A 22,378-nucleotide genomic window follows, 5' to 3' on the forward strand; every position below is an offset into this window, starting at 1 on the left:
TTTATCTTTCTATATGCTACCCAATGTGTTCCGCTGTGTGATGATGCATCTAGATTAACTATTGCGCATTCACGTTTTCGAGGACCGTGTCTAGGCAGAGTGTCATTCATGAAAACACCTCGAAAATGTGGGATTTTAAGTGTTTTCGCGTAATGCGCAATCTCTAAGTCGTACAGCGGACGATTGGGTAGCTTTATTGGAAGTTTTTTTTCAGATACAAACCGAATCCGCCTCTTGGTTTCTTACGCAAGTACAGACCTGAGCCGATGTGTTCCATCGCCTTATTATGGCGCATATCCTCTTCCAATTTCTTTTGGGCGTTCTTTGCGTCAACCACAGTCTTCGCCACCCCTGCTGCACCACCGGCTAAAGCCCCCAATGCAGAAAGACCTGCAAATAGGGGTATGAGGGGTAGGAAACCTCCAGATTTTAGTGGCAACACTCGTGGAAGATCAACTGTTTTTCGTCCACCAAGTTTTTTAATTACCGATTTTGCTATTCGTACAGCTGTCAAAGCAGTATCTCTTAACGATGCTCCTCTCTTCATGGACTTTGCAATTTTAGGTACCACATCCCGATTGAAAGAATAACGTCCCTTTCTTCCACGACGACGAGGACATCCCATTCCCAACTTTCTTTTCGTTTTCATTCCACCGGTTACAAGTAAAGCAGCACTTTTTTCACCAAAGCTAGCGTCCTTAGACTTGAATCGCTCCCAAGCCCTATCTTCCAATTCTTTATCGGCCTTGTGACGTTCTTCGAGAGATGTATGATGCGAATAAGCGATATCGTGTTGTTTACAAGCTGCGTCTAATGGATTAATTCCCGGATCTCCGCGTGCAAGACGTTTTTTTAGTTTTGTTCCAGGTCCACAATACTGATAACCAGGAATATGAAGCTCAACTGGAAGTTTATTAATTAGAGAGTTCAAAAGACCTTCCCCTTTGAACACCAACATTGGACTGATGATCATGCATTTGGTGACATTGGTAATATATTGTTCATATTTTTACTATGCTTGACACACGATGAGGGTCATTCAACAAGAGCAGACGCTACCAATTGATAATCTAGACATTGTACAGAAAGCGACCAACAGTAAACATGGAAAATTATTACCAAACTCATTCAGAGCAATTATTTGTGGCCCAAGTGGATGTGGAAAAACTAACGCCATACTATCACTTTTATTTAGTCCAAATGGCGTCAAGTTTAAAAATGTCTATGTTTATTCAAAATCCCTCTTTCAACCGAAATACCAACTATTGCGAGATGCAATAGCGCAAGTCAAAGGTGTAGGGTATTTTCCATTTAAAGACAATGAAGAAATTATTGATCCCAACAAAGCTCAACCAAACTCTGTGTTTTTATTTGACGATGTCGCATGTGATGGCCAACACAAGATTCGCGAGTATTATTCCATGTGCAGACATAAAGATATCGATGCCGCTTACTTATGCCAAACATATTCAAAAATACCGAAGCAGCTAATAAGAGACAATTGTAACATGATTGTACTGTTCAAGCAAGATGAGATAAATTTGAAACATATATTTGATGAACACGTATCGCCAGACATGTCATTTGATGAATTTAAAAAAATGTGTTCAGAATGTTGGAGAGATAGGTATGATACTGTGGTAATTATGAAAGATTTTGCTCTCAACAATGGGCGATACCGCAAAGGATTTGATAAATATATAAAATTGTAAGTTGTTTGTTTAGTCGCCAGCAAAATGCCAGATGATACGGTCGCCATTGCCCTTCGCAAGAAGAAAGTTACCGAATTGGCTAGATCAATTCGCAAAAAATATTTGGCATTGAAGTTAGGTAGAACAGAGCAAGATGAGTCACTAAATAAACTTTTTAAACCAATCTCGAAGCCTCTCAAGGATATTGCTCAATCATCAAAAACGTTACATCATACTATCACTAACAAGTTTGCACATGTTAAAAAAGAAGAGGTGAAAAAGGAGGAGGATGAGGATGTATTTCTTGATGCACCCGAGGCATCTGATGAAAACATTCAAGAGCCAATCTCCGGTTCTAACGAGATTCCGATGGACGCCACAGACGAATATATCGACCACTATCCTCCAATAAGTCACAAGTACATAAAAGAATATTTGATAAAAGACGATAAAATCGATAAAAACTATGGTCCATTTTACGATAGTATTAGTGGCTGGATATTGGGAAAACGTCGAATAAACTTTGACAAAAACACTGGAGACATAGTAATAATTCGAGAACAGGATTTTGAAGAACGTAGGTTAAGTGGTACGCCAGGCCTATATCACCTTTTATTTTATGCCAACCCAAACCCAGAACAGTATAATGATGAGGATTTACAAAAGTATAAAACACTGCTGATTAACACAGAGATTCATCTGGATACCTTAGGACGCCTTAAAGGTTCCAGCGGAGAAAAATACCATGCTATTATTAAACCTCTATTCAAACCATCTGATGCAACAATGAAAAAGCATGCAACTCGTTCACAAAAAGAACTCGACCACAGAACGAAAACAGCTCGGTCAGCATCTTCATCTACGGTCAAAGGAACGGGGTTGGATGACTCTCGTTTAACATACAACGCTGCACCCTTAGAGTATATTTATTGGGATGACGTCAATGAGTTAGTTGATCGCCTTAAACTCTTGGTGGCTTCGAAAGACGCCGGCAACACATCTCACGACAATGAAATCGTGGCTATCATCAATGAACTAAAAGAAGCCAATATAATAGAGTAACTGAGAATGATGGTATCATTTCCATTATGAGTGTCGACAAATTCGGTCATCACTCTCGTAACAGTATCACCCAAAAGGCAGTACGAGTTACATTTCCACATACTCCTGCCGGAAACATTAATGCCGAAAATGTGAAAATTTGTAATGTTAAGGACCCATCAGAATATAGTGATGCTGCAACGAAAAAATACGTTGATAATCTAATAAATGAGATGCGTAGCGTATACTTTCCAATAATTAAAGCCCATGATGCGATATTAGATCAAAAATCCATTAATATAAAAGATTTAACAATCGGACTAAACGAAGTAAGAAAAGAAGTTCCACTGCTCGAGCAAAAGCTACAAAAAATAATCGCAGATGCTATGAATACACTAAAAAAGGATACGGAGAACAATATAAATAAGTTGTTGCAACAAAAAACTAATGATATACAGGATTTAGCCGTCGGACTAAACGAAGTACGAAAAGAAATTCATAAAACCACAGTTCCACATTTAGCGATCGAACTAAATCAAGTAAGAGAAGAGCTTCATAAAACCACAGTTCCACTTCTCGAGCAAAAATTGAAAAAAATAATCAAAGATGATGTGAATACACTAAAAAAGGATACGGATAAAAGCATAAAAGAAGCTGCAGAAACACTTGCAAACCATACGATGCACGATATGAAGATGGAACAGAGGTTAAAACAAGTGGAGCAAACATTACAGGATATAGTACGTAATATTGATCTATTGCGCACACATGTTGTAGATGTAGATGCTGGAAGTCGTTAATAAGAAAATGTCTACAGAAAAGGAACAGGTGGTGAACGAATTGCATAAACCAGCACGAAAAATCTATCCTCGTCGACGAACAATAATCAAAGGAATCGATGACTTGTGGCAAATGGATTTGGCCGAAATGCGTCCTTACGCACACCAAAATAAAAATTTTAAACTAATACTAGTCGTAATTGATTGTTTTTCAAAATATGTGTGGACACGCCCTCTAAAGACCAAGACTGGCGAGGAAATTACTCAAGCATTTTCGGATATTCTCGCCCATACTCGACGACTTCCGAAGAACCTCCAATCCGATCAGGGAACAGAATTTTATAACAGAAAATTTCAAAATTTAATGAAAAAACACGAAATTAATCATTACAGCACCTACACGATTAAAAAAGCCGCCATTTGTGAAAGAGTCATTAGAACGTTAAAAGCAAAGTTGTACAAGTATTTCAGTTTACATGGATCATACAAATGGTTAGAAGCTCTACCTGTAATTACCGAGGAATACAACAATACAAGGCACAGTAAAACGGGATACAAACCATCTCAGGTCAACAAATCCAACGAAAAAGCTATTTTAAACAAGAGTTATAGTCATTTAAAAATGGCTGGTCCAAGAAAATATAAAATTGGTGACATTGTGCGTGTTTCAAAGACAAAACATTTATTTGAAAAGGCCTACACGCCCAATTGGACGACGGAATTATTTAAAATTGTAAAAGTTAAGATAACAAATCCTATAACGTATTTGCTTGAAGACATGCACGGTATACCGATTAGCGGGGGGTTTTACGAAGAAGAATTACAGAAAACATTAAACCCTGACATTTACTTGGTTGAAAAAGTACTTAGACGAAAAGGCAATAAGATGTATGTGAAATGGCTCGGTATGGACAGCAAACATAACAGCTGGATTAACGTTAATGACGTAGTTTAGGAGGATCTATCTTTTAATCCGCCGCATAGCAATACATTTTTTGCAAAGAGGTTGTTTTTACCACAAGGAGTAGGGGACTATAAAAGAACTCATGCTTCAGTATCAATGTCAGTAAAAGTGAACATGAGCTCTCAAGATAGTGGGTATTCTTCAGGTGGCTCTCAAGATAGTGGGTATTCCTCAGGTGGTTGTGAATTTAGCATCGATATGCCTAGCAACGAAGACTATAATCAAGAATTAGATAGAGCTTTGGAAAATTATGAGGCTGCCGCCAAATCAGAAGTTTTCTACCTGCTTGCAACAAAATACACGTTATCGGGCTATGAAGTACAATGTGGTATAAGCCCTGCAAGATCATTTTCGCCTGCAGTGATTTTATCTCAACAATATAAACCTACCAGAATATCACTCAGCGCATACGAATGGTATTCCTTTATTTCAATCATCACACAACAACTAATTGATTTTTTCCAATCAACTGATGACCTCATGCACCCAACTTTTCCATGCGAAGAATACTGCACTGTTACCCCGATAGTTTACGATGATTGTAAATTCATTATTGTTAAGAAGCATGGTGTGGAGTACTATATGGATGAAGAAGAAGTGAAGCAAATTGTTGAACTTAACACTAGTGTGCTATCACCTCGTATGCAGTTGTTAGAAAATTTGAACTTTTGTGAATATTATTATAATGTTTTAGATTTTTGTAAAAATGCTGCAGATAGTTTAAACCCCTTGCAAATATTGTATGCTTGTTGTTCTATAATGCCAGATGATATGACAAACAATGCTCTTAGGGAGTTCATTTATTTTTATAAAATTAAGGTAATTAATGATTTAAATAAATGATAAAAATTGCAAATTTGGAGTTTTATTTCACCTAAAACGTGACGTTTTATCGTAAAACATATAAGATTCACATAAAACGTAACGTTTTATCATAAAAAGTATAAGATTTTTATTATGATGTGATGATAAGGCGCTCAGAGCAGCAGTGGTCTAACCCACGCCCCACATTTTTACGAAAACACTCTTATTACGTTAAAGCCATCTCTTAATGGATAACTTTAATGTAATAAAAGGGTTTTGGTAAAATTGTGGGATGTGGATTAGGTCACTGTTGCTTTGAGCGCCTCATATGAGGGAAGTGCTCATAATAAAACAAATAAAAATGTTTACATATATCTTTATTATAGAATAAAATACAGAAAGAAAAATAACATTATATTATCTTTATTATTTACAAAAAAAGAGAGAAAGAGAGATAGTAGCTTATGGATATTCGACACTATCATTCGTCTCAAAAGAATCAATATTACTGCCTACTTCAGACTTCTGGTTCAGAATCATCAAACCTGTTATTTCTAGGCATTTCATGTAATGCATTAACGCAAGACTCGTAATCTTTTAAATCGAATAAAACGTGAGTAAAACAACTATTGCACCAATAATATGGTTGCTGATATACGCATTCAACGATATCATCAGCATCATAAACTTCGTGAGTATGGTCGTAACGCACCAGTATTATTATGATGTGATGATAAGGCGCTCAGAGCAGCAGTGGTCTAACCCACGCCCCACATTTTTACGAAAACACTCTTATTACGTTAAAGCCATCTCTTAATGGATAACTTTAATGTAATAAAAGGGTTTTGGTAAAATTGTGGGATGTGGATTAGGTCACTGTTGCTTTGAGCGCCTCATATGAGGGAAGTGCTCATAATAAAACAAATAAAAATGTTTACATATATCTTTATTATAGAATAAAATACAGAAAGAAAAATAACATTATATTATCTTTATTATTTACAAAAAAAGAGAGAAAGAGAGATAGTAGCTTATGGATATTCGACACTATCATTCGTCTCAAAAGAATCAATATTACTGCCTACTTCAGACTTCTGGTTCAGAATCATCAAACCTGTTATTTCTAGGCATTTCATGTAATGCATTAACGCAAGACTCGTAATCTTTTAAATCGAATAAAACGTGAGTAAAACAACTATTGCACCAATAATATGGTTGCTGATATACGCATTCAACGATATCATCAGCATCATAAACTTCGTGAGTATGGTCGTAACGCACCAGTAAAAATTTATTTAAGGTCTCATGAGCATTTTTGAATGCAAAAAAACATGATTTACATACGTTTAGGCGATGCTGCTTAAGATAATATCCATTAGCCCATACACAATAACTGGAGTGTTCATCTTCAAATATACTCCCCCAATCTGACTTTCCTAATACGACATTTCTTAAATGTGACGGTATGTGTTTAGAGCAAGCAATAAATTCTATTCCTTTATATGAAGGAATAGGATCATTTTTAGCACTGCTTATCATCGTTTCCCATTTATATAAAGGAAATTTTTTTAATATTATTTTTGTTAATGTCCACGGCAAGGGGGACTGCTCGATGAAATATGATGCTGATACTGTTGTTTCACAGATTTTTTTGATAGACAGGTCGGTCAATGATGGAACATTCATCTACATCATCTTCAAATATACTCCCCCAATCTGACTTTCCTAATACGACATTTCTTAAATGTGACGGTATGTGTTTAGAGCAAGCAATAAATTCTATTCCTTTATATGAAGGAATAGGATCATTTTTAGCACTGCTTATCATCGTTTCCCATTTATATAAAGGAAATTTTTTTAATATTATTTTTGTTAATGTCCACGGCAAGGGGGACTGCTCGATGAAATATGATGCTGATACTGTTGTTTCACAGATTTTTTTGATAGACAGGTCGGTCAATGATGGAACATTCATCTACAAAAAAAATCTATTCTAAAATACTGTAACGTCCCAATGGTAGGGTTCTAAAACTATTTGGAATTAAATATCTTTTATCGTCATAAGGACTTAGCGCAATTTTTGTTTGTTCTATACTATAAACGTTATGGCTATATGACCGAATGGAGTGTCGAGTAGCAGTTTGTTCCTTAAAATCATTTAAACAGTTTACATAATCATCGAATTTTATAACATTTTTTACTATATTATATTTAGTCCCTTTTGCTTTTTTAGTGATTCGACCAGATTGAACTTTAAAAGTATACATTTTTGATCGTAATCCCACAAATTTTGTCATAATTTCTCCTTTATTTTCATCCTTCATTACTCCTAAAACTTTTTTATTTACTCGAGGAATATTATAGATATTATCTACAGCGTAATCGGATGTATCAAATTTTGATAGATCTTGTTTTATTACTTCCTCATATGCATCATGACAGTACAGTTCATAAATAAAGCTATCGGTATCCATATACATTAAATTACATTTATCTGCGCCCAATTTTGGAAGCATATAGTCGTAATGAAATTGGTACATACATAATTTTGATATATCTAAAACAGTCATGCCAATGTACAAGGGTTTATTAAAAACTAGATCTGATTTAATCAGTTCTATAGCTACTAAATTGTCATTGAATATTTTTCTGCTATGAAACCGGGCACTAGAAATTAAATTTTTAGCACCATATCGCCCATTCCATGATCTGACTAGTTTTACTATTCTATGTTTCCTGTTGAAGATTTTCAAAGAATTATCATTAATATGAGACAGGAATTAGTCTTGATACGAGAAAAAGATGATATTGATGCTATTATTGCTACAGATGAAACAGAAAAACCAAAAATTGAAATTAATAAACTTTATTGGAATGTACCTCATATTTTACCTAATATTAGCGAACAATTGCGGCTAAACAAAATAGTTCGTAATAATACGGAACTACCTATAAAATTTAGAAGTTGGGAATTAATTGAATATCTCACTTTAAATAATTCAACACGTCATACTTGGCCAGTAAAAACAACTATAAAATTAGAAAGTCCTCGTCATATTGTAGTAGCTTTCCATGATGGTCGAAAAGGAAAAATGCTGAAAGATATGAGTAAATTTGATCACTGCAATTTAACAAATATTCGTATGTTCCTTAATTCTGAACGATATCCTTATCATGGAAAAGAAAAATTATTTAAAAAAATACATTGCTATTCCTTTATACGAATTGGATGTACAACCAACATTAGAAGTTAAGGAACCTGCTTGTTTTTATCATAATAGTGAAAAATGTATTTGTGCTTTATCTAATGTATTTTGGTTGTATGATACTTTTTTAATGCAAAAATAAAAATATATTATATTATTTTTTGTTTTATTTCTTAATTATAAATAAATAAAAGAGTCAATTAGTATTATAATAATTTATTAAAACAACAATTACATAGTGTACGGTTTACTTATGGGTGTCCTTAAGTGCAGTTTACTAAAAGACTTAAACATTATTTGTTTATCTTCAAATTGTTTTATTTTTTCCTTTAGTTCCTTGATCTTTTTCATAAATTCCTCCAATTTTAACGATATGTTGTTTTGAAATGAAAACTACAAAATAAAATATATTATTTATTAATTATATCTACATGTATTTACAGTATCTACCCCTTCATCTTCAGTAGGTAGAACATCTTTTAGGTCATTTAAGAAATCAGTCAGCCCTAGATTTTTTATTTTTTTTAAAAAGCAACACATGCATATTACGTCAGAGAGATAGTCTTCACATATTCTTGCTCCCTTGTGGTATTTGGTAGCTTCTTCGTTACACTCTTCTACCGTGTACCTTCTTGTTCTTATAACAGCTCGCTCGGCTTCGTACTCAAACTTATCCGCATTGTCAATAAAAACCCATTTCAGGTTTCTAATTGCTTCAACGACATCGAGTACTTTTCTACCACACGCATCCATGACTAAAAATTAACAAAGAATAATTACAAAGAATGACGAATACTTGGCATTCAGCATGCTAACATCAAGGGTTTTTTTTTTTTTTTTTGTAGAAAATCAAATGTCGAAATAATAAATCCCATCTGGAATGAAGGGATAAATAGCAGAGCAGAAAACATTAATAAAAACAAACAAGAAAAACCGAACAGATTTAACAAAGAATAATTATGAGAAAATAAAAAAGATTAATTGTCATGTTGGCATGAGGTCTTTTTGTAGACAATCAGGTGCTAAAATAATAAATCTCATCTGGAATGAAGGAATTTTATAAATAGCTGACCAAAAACTTGAAAAACCGAAAAGATTTAAAAACGAATAATTACGAGAAAATAAAAAATAAATGTCATTCAAAATGACGATAGTTAGACAATTATTTAATGTCGAAATAATAAATCTCAGCTGGAATGAAGAGATTTTATAAATGGCGGAGCAGAAAACATTAAGTTTTATTCAAAATCAAACAAGAAACATCGAAAATATTTAATAAAGAATAATTAAGAGAACACTTACCTTTGAAAACTAGTTGAACCACAACGAGCGCACACTAACAGTAGGGAATAGACTATGGAATATACCGTCCTGAGGTGCATTTTGAAATTTATATGGTTGCGTGCCTCACCCTATGACGTGTTGTAGAATGTTTGCGTGCGCAAAATTATATTCAGTTTTATCATTGTAAAATCATTGAAAAATTCCAACATTTTCTCTGCACATGATAAGAAATATAGCTCAATAACAAAATGCGGTATGATAACGAAGAATTGCATAGTAATGTGATTAGACCTTCAACCGCTATTTCCTATGCGATATGTGAATTATCAATTTTAATTATTTTCAACGATTTTTACTTCAAATATTTTCTTAAATAACTTTACCAAAAAATTTTGGGTTTAGTATAAATCGAGATGCTTGTCTGTTTACATGTCTTATTGTTGCTCTCTGTATCTGTGTATGCAGAGAATAGCACTCTGGAGTATGCTAGTTCTTTTCTTAAACGATTTGGATATCTAAATACATCAAGTAATGCTATTTCTAGTATAGATATGGCCTTAGTTGAATTTCAAGAAAGATACAATCTTCCGGTGACCGGAACATTAAATAATGATACTATGAATATGATGATGAATAAGCCTCGATGTTCTGTTGGCGACAATAACTATGCAATTCATTCGAAGTGGAATAAAACGACATTAAGTTGGTATTTTCCTCAAGCTGTTAGTAATCCAGTTTATATACATCTTGCTGAAGACGCTTTCGTTAGATGGGAGAAAATATCTAATTTAAAGTTTAAACGAGTAATAATACCTTCTTCAAAGCCGGATATTACTATAACTGTGGTGTCAAATAATCATAGTTTTCGAGCAAGTTGTCAAGGAACCTCTAAATGCCCATTTAATTTCGATGGTCCTGGAAAAGTATTAGCTCACGCATACTATCCTGGCGTAAACGATTGCATCGAAATCCATCTTGATGCCAATGAACGGTGGTATGCAGGAAATGGCAGAGCTCCTGATGGTGAAGCCAATTTTTTGGCTGTCCTACTGCATGAAATTGGTCATACCCTTGGACTAGAACATAGTAATAGCGATTCGTCTATTATGTATCCTTGGTATCAACAAGATGTGACAAGTTTTGGTGATGATGATAAAAAGGCAATGAGCAGGCTATATGGACAAACAGAAGCCCCCACATCGATGTCAACAGCCCCAGTTACGCAAACAACACTTTCGAAAAATAGGATCTATTTGCCGACAACACCTGCAATAAAAAACATCTGTCTACTTCAGTATCCCGATTTCATGTTTCTAGCTACATCTCCACAGTTTCCAAATTATCGCATGTACGTTGGGTCTGACAAATATTTATGGAAGTTTGATTTAAATGAGATGCGTCTTCCACAACATCCAGAATTAATTACTGATTATCTCCCTAAAGAGTTGAGGTTTACGCAAGTTTCACATGTTTTTCAGAATTCCGAGGGACACTTAATAACTGTAAGCAATAATCGGTATTACGACGCATCTTTCCCTAATTTACAACTTCAAAAAAGTTTTATGTTTCCTTCTATACCTACGAGAACCAAAATAAATGCCTTATTTCAAACAAACAGCGGTCAAACATATTTATTGTACAATGATAATTCATACATTGAATTTAATGAAGCTGGAGATGTCTTAAACCGCGGCCCAATAAATGATCTCTTCCCCGGAATACCAAATAAAATAACATCAGCATTCCGGTACACGGATGGGTTTATTTACTTTTTTCAAAACAATACCTATTATAAGTACAGCGAATACACACGTAAAGTTGTAGCAGCAGGAACGTTCAGTTGGGGGCTTTTTGGGATACCCTGCCCTGAAGACGGTCTATTAAAACAATTAAAAACTTTGTTAAACAAAATTGTAACTATATACGAATAAAGATTGCTGTGTTCCTTTTAAGTTCTTTTAATAAAAAATTGTATTATGTTGTTGTTTTATTTAAATTACAAAATTACCAGCCGCGCGCTTCATATCTACGAGATCCTTCCTCGAAAAAATTAAGGTACCGACCGCGCCTCTGGTTCGCGCAAAGCGAAAAATTAAGGTACCGATCGCACTTTTAAAGTTATGGGTTTTTTATTTAAACGCCTTATTTATTGATCAAGTCTTATATTACATGATGATTCAACCATGACAATAAGGCCTACGCGACATTTCACGAGCCCACGTGACGTTTTGACGTGACGTTTTTACGTGCTTTGACGTGACGTTTTACGTGACGTGCTTTGACGTGACGTTTTACGTGACGTGCTTTGACGTGACGTTTTCACGTGCTTTGACGTGACGTTTTACGTGACGTGCTTTGACGTGACGTTTTCACGTGACATTTCACAAGCCTACGTGACGTTTTGATGTGACGTTTTTACGTGACGCGTTGACGTGCTGTGTTCCTTTTAAGTTCTTTTAATAAAAAAATTGCATTATGTTTTTTTATTTTATTTAAATTCCAAAATTACCAGCCGCGCGCTTCGTATCTACGAGATTCGCGAAAAACTTAAGGTACCGACCGCGCATCTGCTTCGCGTTCCGCGAAAAATTAAGGTACCGATCGCACATCTGGTATCGCGCACCGCTGCGCCGCTGTGTTCCTTTTAAGTTCTTTTAATAAAAAAATTGCATTATGTTGTTGTTTTATTTAAATTCCACAATTACCGCGCGCTTCGTATCTACGAGATCCGCGAAAAAGGTACCGACCGCGCATCTGCTTCGCGTTCCGCGAAAAATTAAGGTACCGATCGCACATCTGGTATCGCGCACCGCTGCGCCGCTGTGTTCCTTTTAAGTTCTTTTAATAAAAAAAATTGCATTATGTTGTTGTTTTATTTAAATTCCAAAATTACCGCGCGCTTCGTATCTACGAGATCCGCGAAAAAGGTACCGACCGCGCATCTGCTTCGCGTTCCGCGAAAAATTAAGGTACCGATCGCACATCTGGTATCGCGCACCGATCGATCAGCGCTAGAACGCCGGAACGCGCCCCATCGGACGTCGTCACATCGGAAAGCGCCCTTTTGACACTATGCCGCCATGTTTTTTTGTATTCGTTATCTCCCGCCCATTCCAACGAGCCGTCGTACGTTTAAATCGGACCAATAGCAGCAGAGATACCATGTTTCTCTCTCTAACACACATACTTTCCTATATCAGCTGTGACATCACATACCTCTCTCTCTAACACACAGAATTCCCTATATCTGTAGTGACACCCGTTTAGATCATCTACTCCTACCCAACAAAGATACAACATAGAAGAACACAATGCTTGCCTTCTATCACCCAACTCCAGACCAGAAAGGGGTTCACAAAAGAATTCTCCAATAACTCAGCTACCTTCAACTTCCAAATCACAAGAAACACATTTCGATTTGCCTACTAGTGCCTTTAAGCAATCCTCAACAGACAACGATTCACCTATTAAAGATGAATCACAATTTGTAAAAATTTTCTTTGATCACTTCAGAACCTTATCAAACCAAAACCAAAATTATATAAAAAATTTTATAAACTCTAACCTATACACAGATTCCTACATGGATTTAGATAATCCACAAAACAATTAAGTTTTAACAACTATACACCATTATACTTCACTACGAATTTACTCTGCTATCTTCTCTTCCAAACAGGTTTTTTTTTTCTCTTTAAAATATAGTATACCAAAAAATGGATCAACAATTTACATATCCAAAGTTATATCATATAAAACAAACATGAGTGATACAAAAAACAAACTAAAAATACTTCAGTGGAATATTCGAAGTGTGAATTCTAACAGATCAAATCTAATATCACTAATAAGGAAATATGATCCAGACATTATCTTTTTAAACGAAACATGGCTAAAAAATAGGTATCAGTTGCACCTAAATAACTATTACATCTTAAGACAAGATCGAGAAGACGGATATGGAGGAATTGCAACATGCATAAAAAATAATATCCTATTCACGCATATCAAAGACTTTAACAATGAATACATCCAATACACTATTATTAAGATCACAAATATACATCTGATAAACATATATGCAAGTCCAACCGGTAAAATTACAACTGAAGTCCTAGACCAAATTTATAACAATCTACCAACTAATACCACAATTCTCATGGGTGATCTAAATTCACACCACCCATTATGGGACAAAGTAAATACTAATGCAGGAGGCAGAGCTATTAGCAACTATCTTTTAAATAATGATATAATATTAATGAATGATGGAACAGGCACCTTATTACAATCTCCGAACAACAATGTCAGTGCGGTGGACATCACAATAGTAGGTTCCAAACTTTCTGCTGCTTCTAGCTGGGAAGTAATCCCTGATTGTGGAAACAGCAACCACTTTCCAACGATGCTAAACATTAATAAAAAAAGTAGTCAACATAGCATAGAGAACTACAAACAGCACACATTTGAATCAAGGAACTTCCTCAAAGCTGACTGGGAGGAATATCAGGAAAAGATCTCAAAAGAAATGAACACCAACAAGAAGATAGAAACTTTCGAAGAACTAAACAGCATAATTAACATAGCAGCAGAAACAAGTATCCCAAACAAGACTCATAATAAACAAAATAAGATAAGTAACCCCTGGTGGGATGATGAATGTACAAATATTATAAGAGAAAGAAAAGTAGCAATAAACAACTTTAATTGTTCACCAACGATAGACAACTATATAATAGCAAAACAACAGATAGCAAAAGCAAAACTTTCCTTAAAAGTCAAGAAAAAAAATAAGTTTATCGAATTTTGTGCAACTCTAAATAGAGATTCAAACCTATCATATGTATGGAAAAAAATTAAAAAATTCTCCCACCAAAGGAAAAAATACAACGCATTAAAAATCGATGACTTGAAACGACAACAATTCTTGAAAAATATGACAATAGTTAATATCATTCCAGACTTTAGCTTTACAATAAATTACATCAGTCCATCATTCACAATGGAAGAACTTAACATAAGCCTTAAAGACAAAAATAATTCCGCACCAGGTATGGACGACCTGTCATATTCCATGATTAAAAATCTTACAGACGATGCCAAAACAGTGTTACTACACATATACAATCAAGGCCTCTATGGTGAACCCCTCCCAAGTCTATGAAAAAAATACAATGTAATCCCAATTTTAAAACCAGGAAAAAACGCTGAAAACCTAGATAATTACAGACCCATTGTACTATCATCTTGTTATGTAAAAACACTAGAAATAATGATAAAGAACCGGTTAGACTACTTACTAGAAAAAAATAGTGTATTCAGCGACTTTCAGACAGGTTTCCGTAAAGGATTGGGGATCCAAAATAATTTAGCTTACCTCACATCTCTTATTCAACTTGCTTTTCGAGAAAATGAATCTGTTCTGGCGGTGTTTATGGACATCAAATCTGCATATGATGGAATCAACATATATAGTCTCTATAACAAACTGATAGATCTCTCCATACCTAGTGACCTAGCAAACCTCACATTCAAAATTCTAGAAAACAGGTTATTATACACCAGAAAAACTGATGGTTCTTTTATTGGACCAGAGGTAGCCACAACAGGAATTCCACAGGGTTCTCCTCTTAGCACAATATTGTTCAACATCTATGTATATGATCTCTTCAGAACTATAAATGAGAACCCTAAAATAATAGGATATGCAGATGACCTGGTGTTAGTATGTAAAGGTAACAATATAACAAATCTAACAGAAAAAATAAATAAAAGCCTAATAAAATTAAAAGCATGGCTAAACGAAAACAACCTATCTCTATGCAATGAAAAATCCAAAGCAGTATGGTTTACTAAGGGGAGAAGGAAAACCATACCCATAAACATTAACATAGACAATAACACTATCCCATACAGTAACAATGTCAAATACCTAGGAGCAATCCTACATACAAACTTAAAATGGGATCAACACATAGAACTTATTACAAACAAAGCAAAAAAAGCTCTTAATGTATTAAATATATTAGTAGAGTATGGTGGGGTGCAGATCCTAAAATACTCTTAAACATCTTCAACGCATTGGTGAGATCCCACCTAGATGTGGGATCAATATTCATTAAACCCACATCAAAAAATAACCTAGAAAAAATAAATACAATTTTTTATGAAGGAATCAGGGTTTGTCTGGGGTGTATGAGATCCACTCCTAAAAACGTCCTATTGGCAGAAGGCTCATTAATAGATCTGGAAACCAGAAGAAATATATTAGCGAGCAATTTTTTAATTAAACCTCTCTCAAGCATTAACCACCCTCTAATACAAATCTTAAGCAAAACACACACCATACATAAACAAACAATGGACCCACAGGGATTCACCAATATGCCATATCTTATTTCAGCATTTGACAAATATACACCATTCTTAGAAAAAATACATAAAGCCAAAATTCCTCCAAGCTATGACTTGGAATATAACTATATTATGTCCCCCGTTGATATATTGGATTTAAAAATAGCCAAATCCACTCCAAATATAAAACAGAATTTTCTTGTGGCCACAGAAAAGCTGAAACCAACATATACTTTTGTATATACAAATGCATCTAAAACCAAAGATCGGGTAGGCTTTGGCATATACATTCCATCAATCCAATACAGATTCTCATCTAGACTGCCAAATGAAGTATGCATCACAACAGCGGAAATGGCAGCCATAAATGAAGGAATATCAACCATTCTAAGGAAAGACCTAAAAAACGCGGTAATACTTACAGATTCAAAAAGTGCTGTAACAAAACTGACAAAAACTGGTATAATCAATTCAGAGGACTATATAACTATTATGACAAAAAGACTAATACTAGACGCCAACAATAATAACAACAATATCCTGATCGCCTGGATACCAGGGCATGCAGGTATTCCAGGGAATGAAGAGGCAGACACATTAGCAAATCTAGGCAGAACCTTAAATGTACCAAAAGATATTAAAATTGATGCACAAGAGATCTTTAACATCGTCAAAAACAAGACCATAGAAGAATTCCAACAATCATGGAAGGAGTCACTAAAACAAAAGGGAAAACAATATGCAACAATACAAGACAAGTTTCCTCAAACTAACTGGTTCAACAAACTACCATATATTGATAGAAGACACATAACCATGATCACTAGGATGCGTACTGGACACTGCCTAACTGGAGAACACCTACACAGAATCGGAATTAAAGACAATCCCTATTGCGAATGCGGGCAAACAGAATCTCTAAATCATATATTCTTGGAATGTCCCATTAACAAAATTCCGAGAATGGATCTATATAAATTCATAAAAAGAGAAGGTTTCGAATATCCTTGTAATATAAACACAATACTCTCCAATATAAACTTGGAAATTAGCAGATTTTTAATCAAATTCCTGGCTTATAACAAAATCAAAATTTAATTAACTTTACATGAAATGACAGCTATTTTATTTTGTCTCAAGCCCATAAATAACATAACCCTAACCTAAAACCTCTCCTTTCCTAACCTACAAAAGTATCCTTGTTTTGTTTTGTACAGACAGAAATATTTTCTTTAAAAGTCCACAGAATCAAAAAACAATTTAGTGTACATCAAAAAGTTCGTGTTTTAGGAATTCACAGGAGTATTCCGTACTCGACCATCTGGAATTCCTAACTCGCGTCTAGAAATTATAAAATATTTTTGCTCCTTGGCTTTCTCAAGGTCATTCGATTGAAATGTCAAATAAAAATGCAAACAATAATATTATAAGGTTATGTTTTATTTTTATTTGAATTTCAAATTATTATATTATGTATTAATAAATATTATTGGTGCTGATGAAATTACGAATTAATGTTACAAGACAGACATAATATCATAAATTGCTTTCAGAGTAGGTACGTTAGTAAATGTTTTTAAAGTATTAATGCCTACAATATTTTCAATATGAATTAAAAAAAAAATGAATTAGAATAGGTGAGAAAATCAAACAAATTAATAATGTATACAAATAAAGATTTTATTCTAATTAAACAGCACATTATTTACTTGTAGCATTAATTGATTTGCTATCAAATTTGTTTCTTCAGCATCAGGTTTTGATAACAGCTTTTTTTTTGACTTTGTAGTTTTTTTCTTGGTGGAAAATAAACGTTTTTGAGCAACTACTTTTTTATTGTGTGGAATGTTTTGTGTGCCATGAGATAGTGCCACAATATTAAGTTCATTTCCAGAATGTTCTGCTAATGTCCTTAATGTAGGCACCAAGGGTGCTGTAATACTTTTAAATGCCTCAAGTTGTTCAAAAGTTGTTATATTTTGAATTATTTGGGTTTGTATTTCTATCAATTTCTGTTTTTCAACTTCCAGTTGTTTGGACGTTTTTTCTTGATTGATATTACAAGACTTACTCACAAATTCCACAAATTTAGCTTGCTCTGTAGCTTGTTTAATTTTTACCTCATCTGTATTTATTATATGTTCTTCATCTGCATTAGTATCTTGAATTTGATGGCCTTTCATAAATTGACACACAAGATGTATGTGTTTGCACATATTCCATCTTATACTGTTATCCAAGCATGTACAGGAATATGAATGTAGACAGGATTGGCACAAATCACAGACTAATCGGCAGTCACAACTGGGTTTGTTTTTCTGAACTAAATAGATATCATTGGTTGAACTTGATGGTATCTCCCAGCCCATTTCAGACATGACAATGGTGTCCATATCTAAATTAAGACTTGTTTTGTGCCTTTTCCGTAACTCTCGTAATTTGCTGGATATTTTACCTTTATTCAACGTAATAAGCCGTTCAAACAATTTGTCTTTAATTAATTTAATCAAGATATTGATAGTTTTATCCAGCCTTCGTACTTGTCTTCCATTTAAATACAAATATTTAATCGTTTGATGCATTCGTTCTATGCTCATATTTGTATTTATTCCTGCATGCAAGCGATAACAGTACGCCCAGGATTCCATATTGTGCAGATAACATTTTTGAAAATATTGACCAAATTCTTGGGTATTACCAGAAGATAGAAGAGAAATTTGAAAATTTTGTATCATATCCCTAAATGAAGTAACATCGGTCTCTTGTAATAAGGTACGTAACTGTTTGTATACGATAACCTAAAAGACGAATGATATGATGAGTGGGCAAAAAAATTAAATATTTAAGTTACCTTTTGCTCTTGACCATCAATTTTATTTAGATTTTTCCGCCACGCTTTATCTACGTGCCAGGAACAAAATAGCCTAAAATTTAATATCCATAATATAGATTTAATAAAAAAATTTTTTAAGAAACGCTTTTCTTTAATAACGAGTGACTAAAATTAAAAATATTATAAAAAATCAACAAAAAAAAATTGAAAAAAATCTAACACATTCGTCAAAAAAAGCATGGCACGTCTTCATCGAATAAATGGTTTTCGCCCCACGCATTTATTTAACGAATGTGTTAGATTTTTTCATTTTTATTTTTTGCTTTTTAGTTGATTTTTTTATATATTTAATTTTAGTCACTCGTAACTAAAGAAAAGCGTTTCTTAAAAATTTTTTTTCAATTTTTTTATTTTGTACTTTTTAGTCTTACACTTTTCAAACATTAAAATATATTGTCATGTTTATTAAAATATGTATAAAACATATGATGTATCTACTAACATGAAAAGTAGTTGGAATGGGCAAAAAATTTGAAACTTTGTTGTTTATTTATGAAGCATAATGTAAACAATTAACGCAAAAAGTGAAATTATGTATGGTTCATATCATTAGCTACAATCCGTAAAAGTTCCAAGTTTTTACATCGTAAAAAACAAGAGAATTTAAGTATTTTCCATTAAAATCGTTTTTTTTATTTAAACAATTAATAAACAAAAAAATTTTTTATTGACTATTCGTGTATTGTTCCCGCAAATGCATATGTCTGCAAATTTTCATTCATTTGCATTGGAGAAAAGACAGTCAAATTAACGTCTAAAGATTTGACGAAAACTATTGAACTAAATAAATGCGTTTAAAAATAAGAATATATTGCATAGTTTTCTACCTGAATTTAGCTGGAGTCATAATTTGGAGCCATGCATTATAGTAATATTGGGCCATGTCTGACATGAAAACCATGGGTTTGATTACTCTTCCTAAATTTTCTTTTATCTTCATGAAAAAAATAGTCATTATTTCCTCATCAGACCGATTTCCAATCATAAAACAACAAGGAAATCCCTCCCTCATATCATCCAATATTAACAATGTAGTAAGATCAAAATCATGAGCATTAAGCCCATGTGTTCCGTCGATACAAATTACATCTTCTGAGTATTTGTCTAACACTTCCAGTTGACCAGGATGCATAACAATTAAAAGAAAATCTTCATTTTTTAAACAAGGAAAATCATTACATAAAGCCCCTTGTGGCTTGTAATATAAAATTATTCCACTATTCTTGGCTTCTTCAATCCAGGATTCAATACTTATAACTTCATTTTTATGGCGAATTCCATCAGAATTTAAATTAAAAGTTTGTGATATATTATGAAGATCTTTTCTTGTTAAGATATGCATCCTTTCCAACTTATTATTAGTTACAGAATCTCTAATCTCATCTAATATGGAAACAAGAGGAATTTTCGAAGCAATTTTACTAGCTATTTCTATTTTTTCATTTTTAGTAATATTCAAATGACCCAAGTCATTGTCATGACCAATGTGAGTTTGTATAAAATTAATTTTAACATTGCCATTTTCTGGTAAAATACAAACTTTCAATTGAGAAGGACATATTCCATTAATTTTTCTGCTTCCTTTGGTTTTTAAATATCGCATATCCTTACCCTTTTTCACATAAAAACCTGAACGATGGCAAATATAACTCTGTTTCTTAATGCCCTCTGCAGTCGTATATGGATGACTGTATGTGACATATGAAGAAAATTCTTTTCTTTCCATGTCAGTTTTCCATTTTTGAAATTCTAGTTCACTAGAAAAGTGAAGATCTTGTTGCTCTATTTTAATGGCATGATATTCTTCGAAATGAAGAATTAAATTGGATTTTATAGAATTTTCGTAGTTACACAAACTGCACTTGAAGTTTTGTTGCTTTTTTCCAATATCACTGTCTTTTGCATGAATTTTTTTATGTTTTCTAAGATTTTGTAAATGTGAAAACTTTTTCTGGCATTCACTGCATTGATATGGGCAAATCTTAGATGAAGTCAGCTCGTTGATATTTTCTGAAATAAAATAAAATATGTTCGCTATTGATTCCTGTATACAATAATAGCCAAAAAGCACTAAATAGAAGTTTTGTCCTCACCTGGATGAAACTTAGTGACATGCCTTTTTAAATTGGAATATTTAGAGAACCTTTTGGGACATTTGTTACAAAGTACAATAGACTTAAATGTTTTGTTGGGTGCAATTATGTCCAGTTTATCTAAAATTACAAGAATTAGGAATCATCAAATTGTAGATATAACAACGAGAAGTCATCAAGTTTGTAGATTGCATAGATATCCAGTGGATTGTTATTAATCAAAAACAACTTACCAGGATGAAACATTTTCAGGTGACTTCTTAAATTAGAATGTTTTGAGAATGTGAGCGTACACTCCGTGCATATATGTTCCATTATATATTCCTATTTTAGCCGAAATAGTTTTAAAATAATATGTAGATTTAGGCCCGTATTCATAGTCGGTACTCAAGTCATCGTCGATGCTTAAGGTCGACCTTGAACAAATTTGTGTTTCATAAACCGTACTCAACGTGAAATGCGGTCTTGAAGAGCCAAAAAATGACACTAATGACAGCTGAGTCTCAAGTCGTCGATAGACCTACCTTAAGTATGCGTTTCTAACCTAACTTTGTTTGTTTATGTTTGAATCTCGATTGAATATTAATTTTTTCCAATTCAGTTCGACTTCCAATCCATATTTTTCGTTTTTCTAATTACAATAAAAAATGTATGAAGAAGTTGAAGAATTTTTAGAGTTTATTGATTGTGTTGAAGAAGAAAATCGCCCGGACAAATTCGTGATAAAATTATATCTAAAATCCAATGGAGTTTTAATATTGAATTTCATCAGAGCATTAACTTAACAACAAAGATTGTATGCTACTTAGAGGAATATAACCAGTTTTTATGAGGTTGCCCATTTTCCTAATGTACAGGTTCTCGAAGGGAGATTATGTATATTGTTTTTCAAGAACACTTATCAAGACATCTTAATATTTGATCCAAGTTCATTAGCAGATCCAAGAGCTAAACTGGAAAGTAATTTTGTGTCTTTCTCTTGTTCTACATTCAACTGGAATTTGTTTATTTATTCTGAGAATATATTATTGAATCCTTGTATTATGTTAGATACTTACATTCTTTTTATTTTATTTCTCAATATGTATTTTTATATTTTATTTTAAAATAAATGAGTATGAGTTTCCCTCCTTTTAAATAAGTGTTAAACCTTTCCTTACCAATTATAAAGTTAATTATGCATGTAAACAGCAATATATACCCTATTCCAAGAACATACGCCTGTTTTGGATTACTTCGACAAAGAATATTTTACTGTACAAAATAAGA

General features: G+C 33.5%; 2 protein-coding genes across 3 annotated transcripts; one reads left to right on the forward strand and one right to left on the reverse strand.

The window, feature by feature from the left end:
* Window positions 1–10,320: 10,320 nt before the first annotated feature.
* Window positions 10,321–11,700, forward strand: LOC126885462 (matrix metalloproteinase-16-like). Its single transcript, XM_050652034.1, has one exon. It carries the CDS (start codon window positions 10,321–10,323, stop codon window positions 11,698–11,700), a length of 1,380 nt encoding a protein of 459 aa, XP_050507991.1.
* Window positions 11,701–17,782: 6,082 nt separating this feature from the next.
* Window positions 17,783–21,776, reverse strand: LOC126884363 (uncharacterized). 2 transcript variants are annotated; one of them, XM_050650294.1, is made up of 4 exons: window positions 21,110–21,776; window positions 19,844–21,026; window positions 18,975–19,047; window positions 17,783–18,921 (listed from the first exon to the last, which is right to left on the reverse strand). In XM_050650294.1, the coding sequence occupies exons 2-4, from the start codon at window positions 20,740–20,742 to the stop codon at window positions 17,809–17,811; spliced, it is 2,085 nt and encodes a 694-aa protein (XP_050506251.1). In that variant the 5' UTR covers window positions 20,743–21,026; window positions 21,110–21,776; the 3' UTR covers window positions 17,783–17,808. The 2 variants fall into 2 exon arrangements, with proteins under 2 accessions (XP_050506251.1, XP_050506250.1); XM_050650293.1 differs by having other exon boundaries at window positions 19,844–21,776.
* Between the last annotated feature and the right edge of the window lie 602 nt (window positions 21,777–22,378).

This window comes from Diabrotica virgifera, chromosome 5, assembly GCF_917563875.1.
Source record: "Diabrotica virgifera virgifera chromosome 5, PGI_DIABVI_V3a".
Lineage (NCBI taxonomy): Eukaryota > Metazoa > Arthropoda > Insecta > Coleoptera > Chrysomelidae > Diabrotica > Diabrotica virgifera.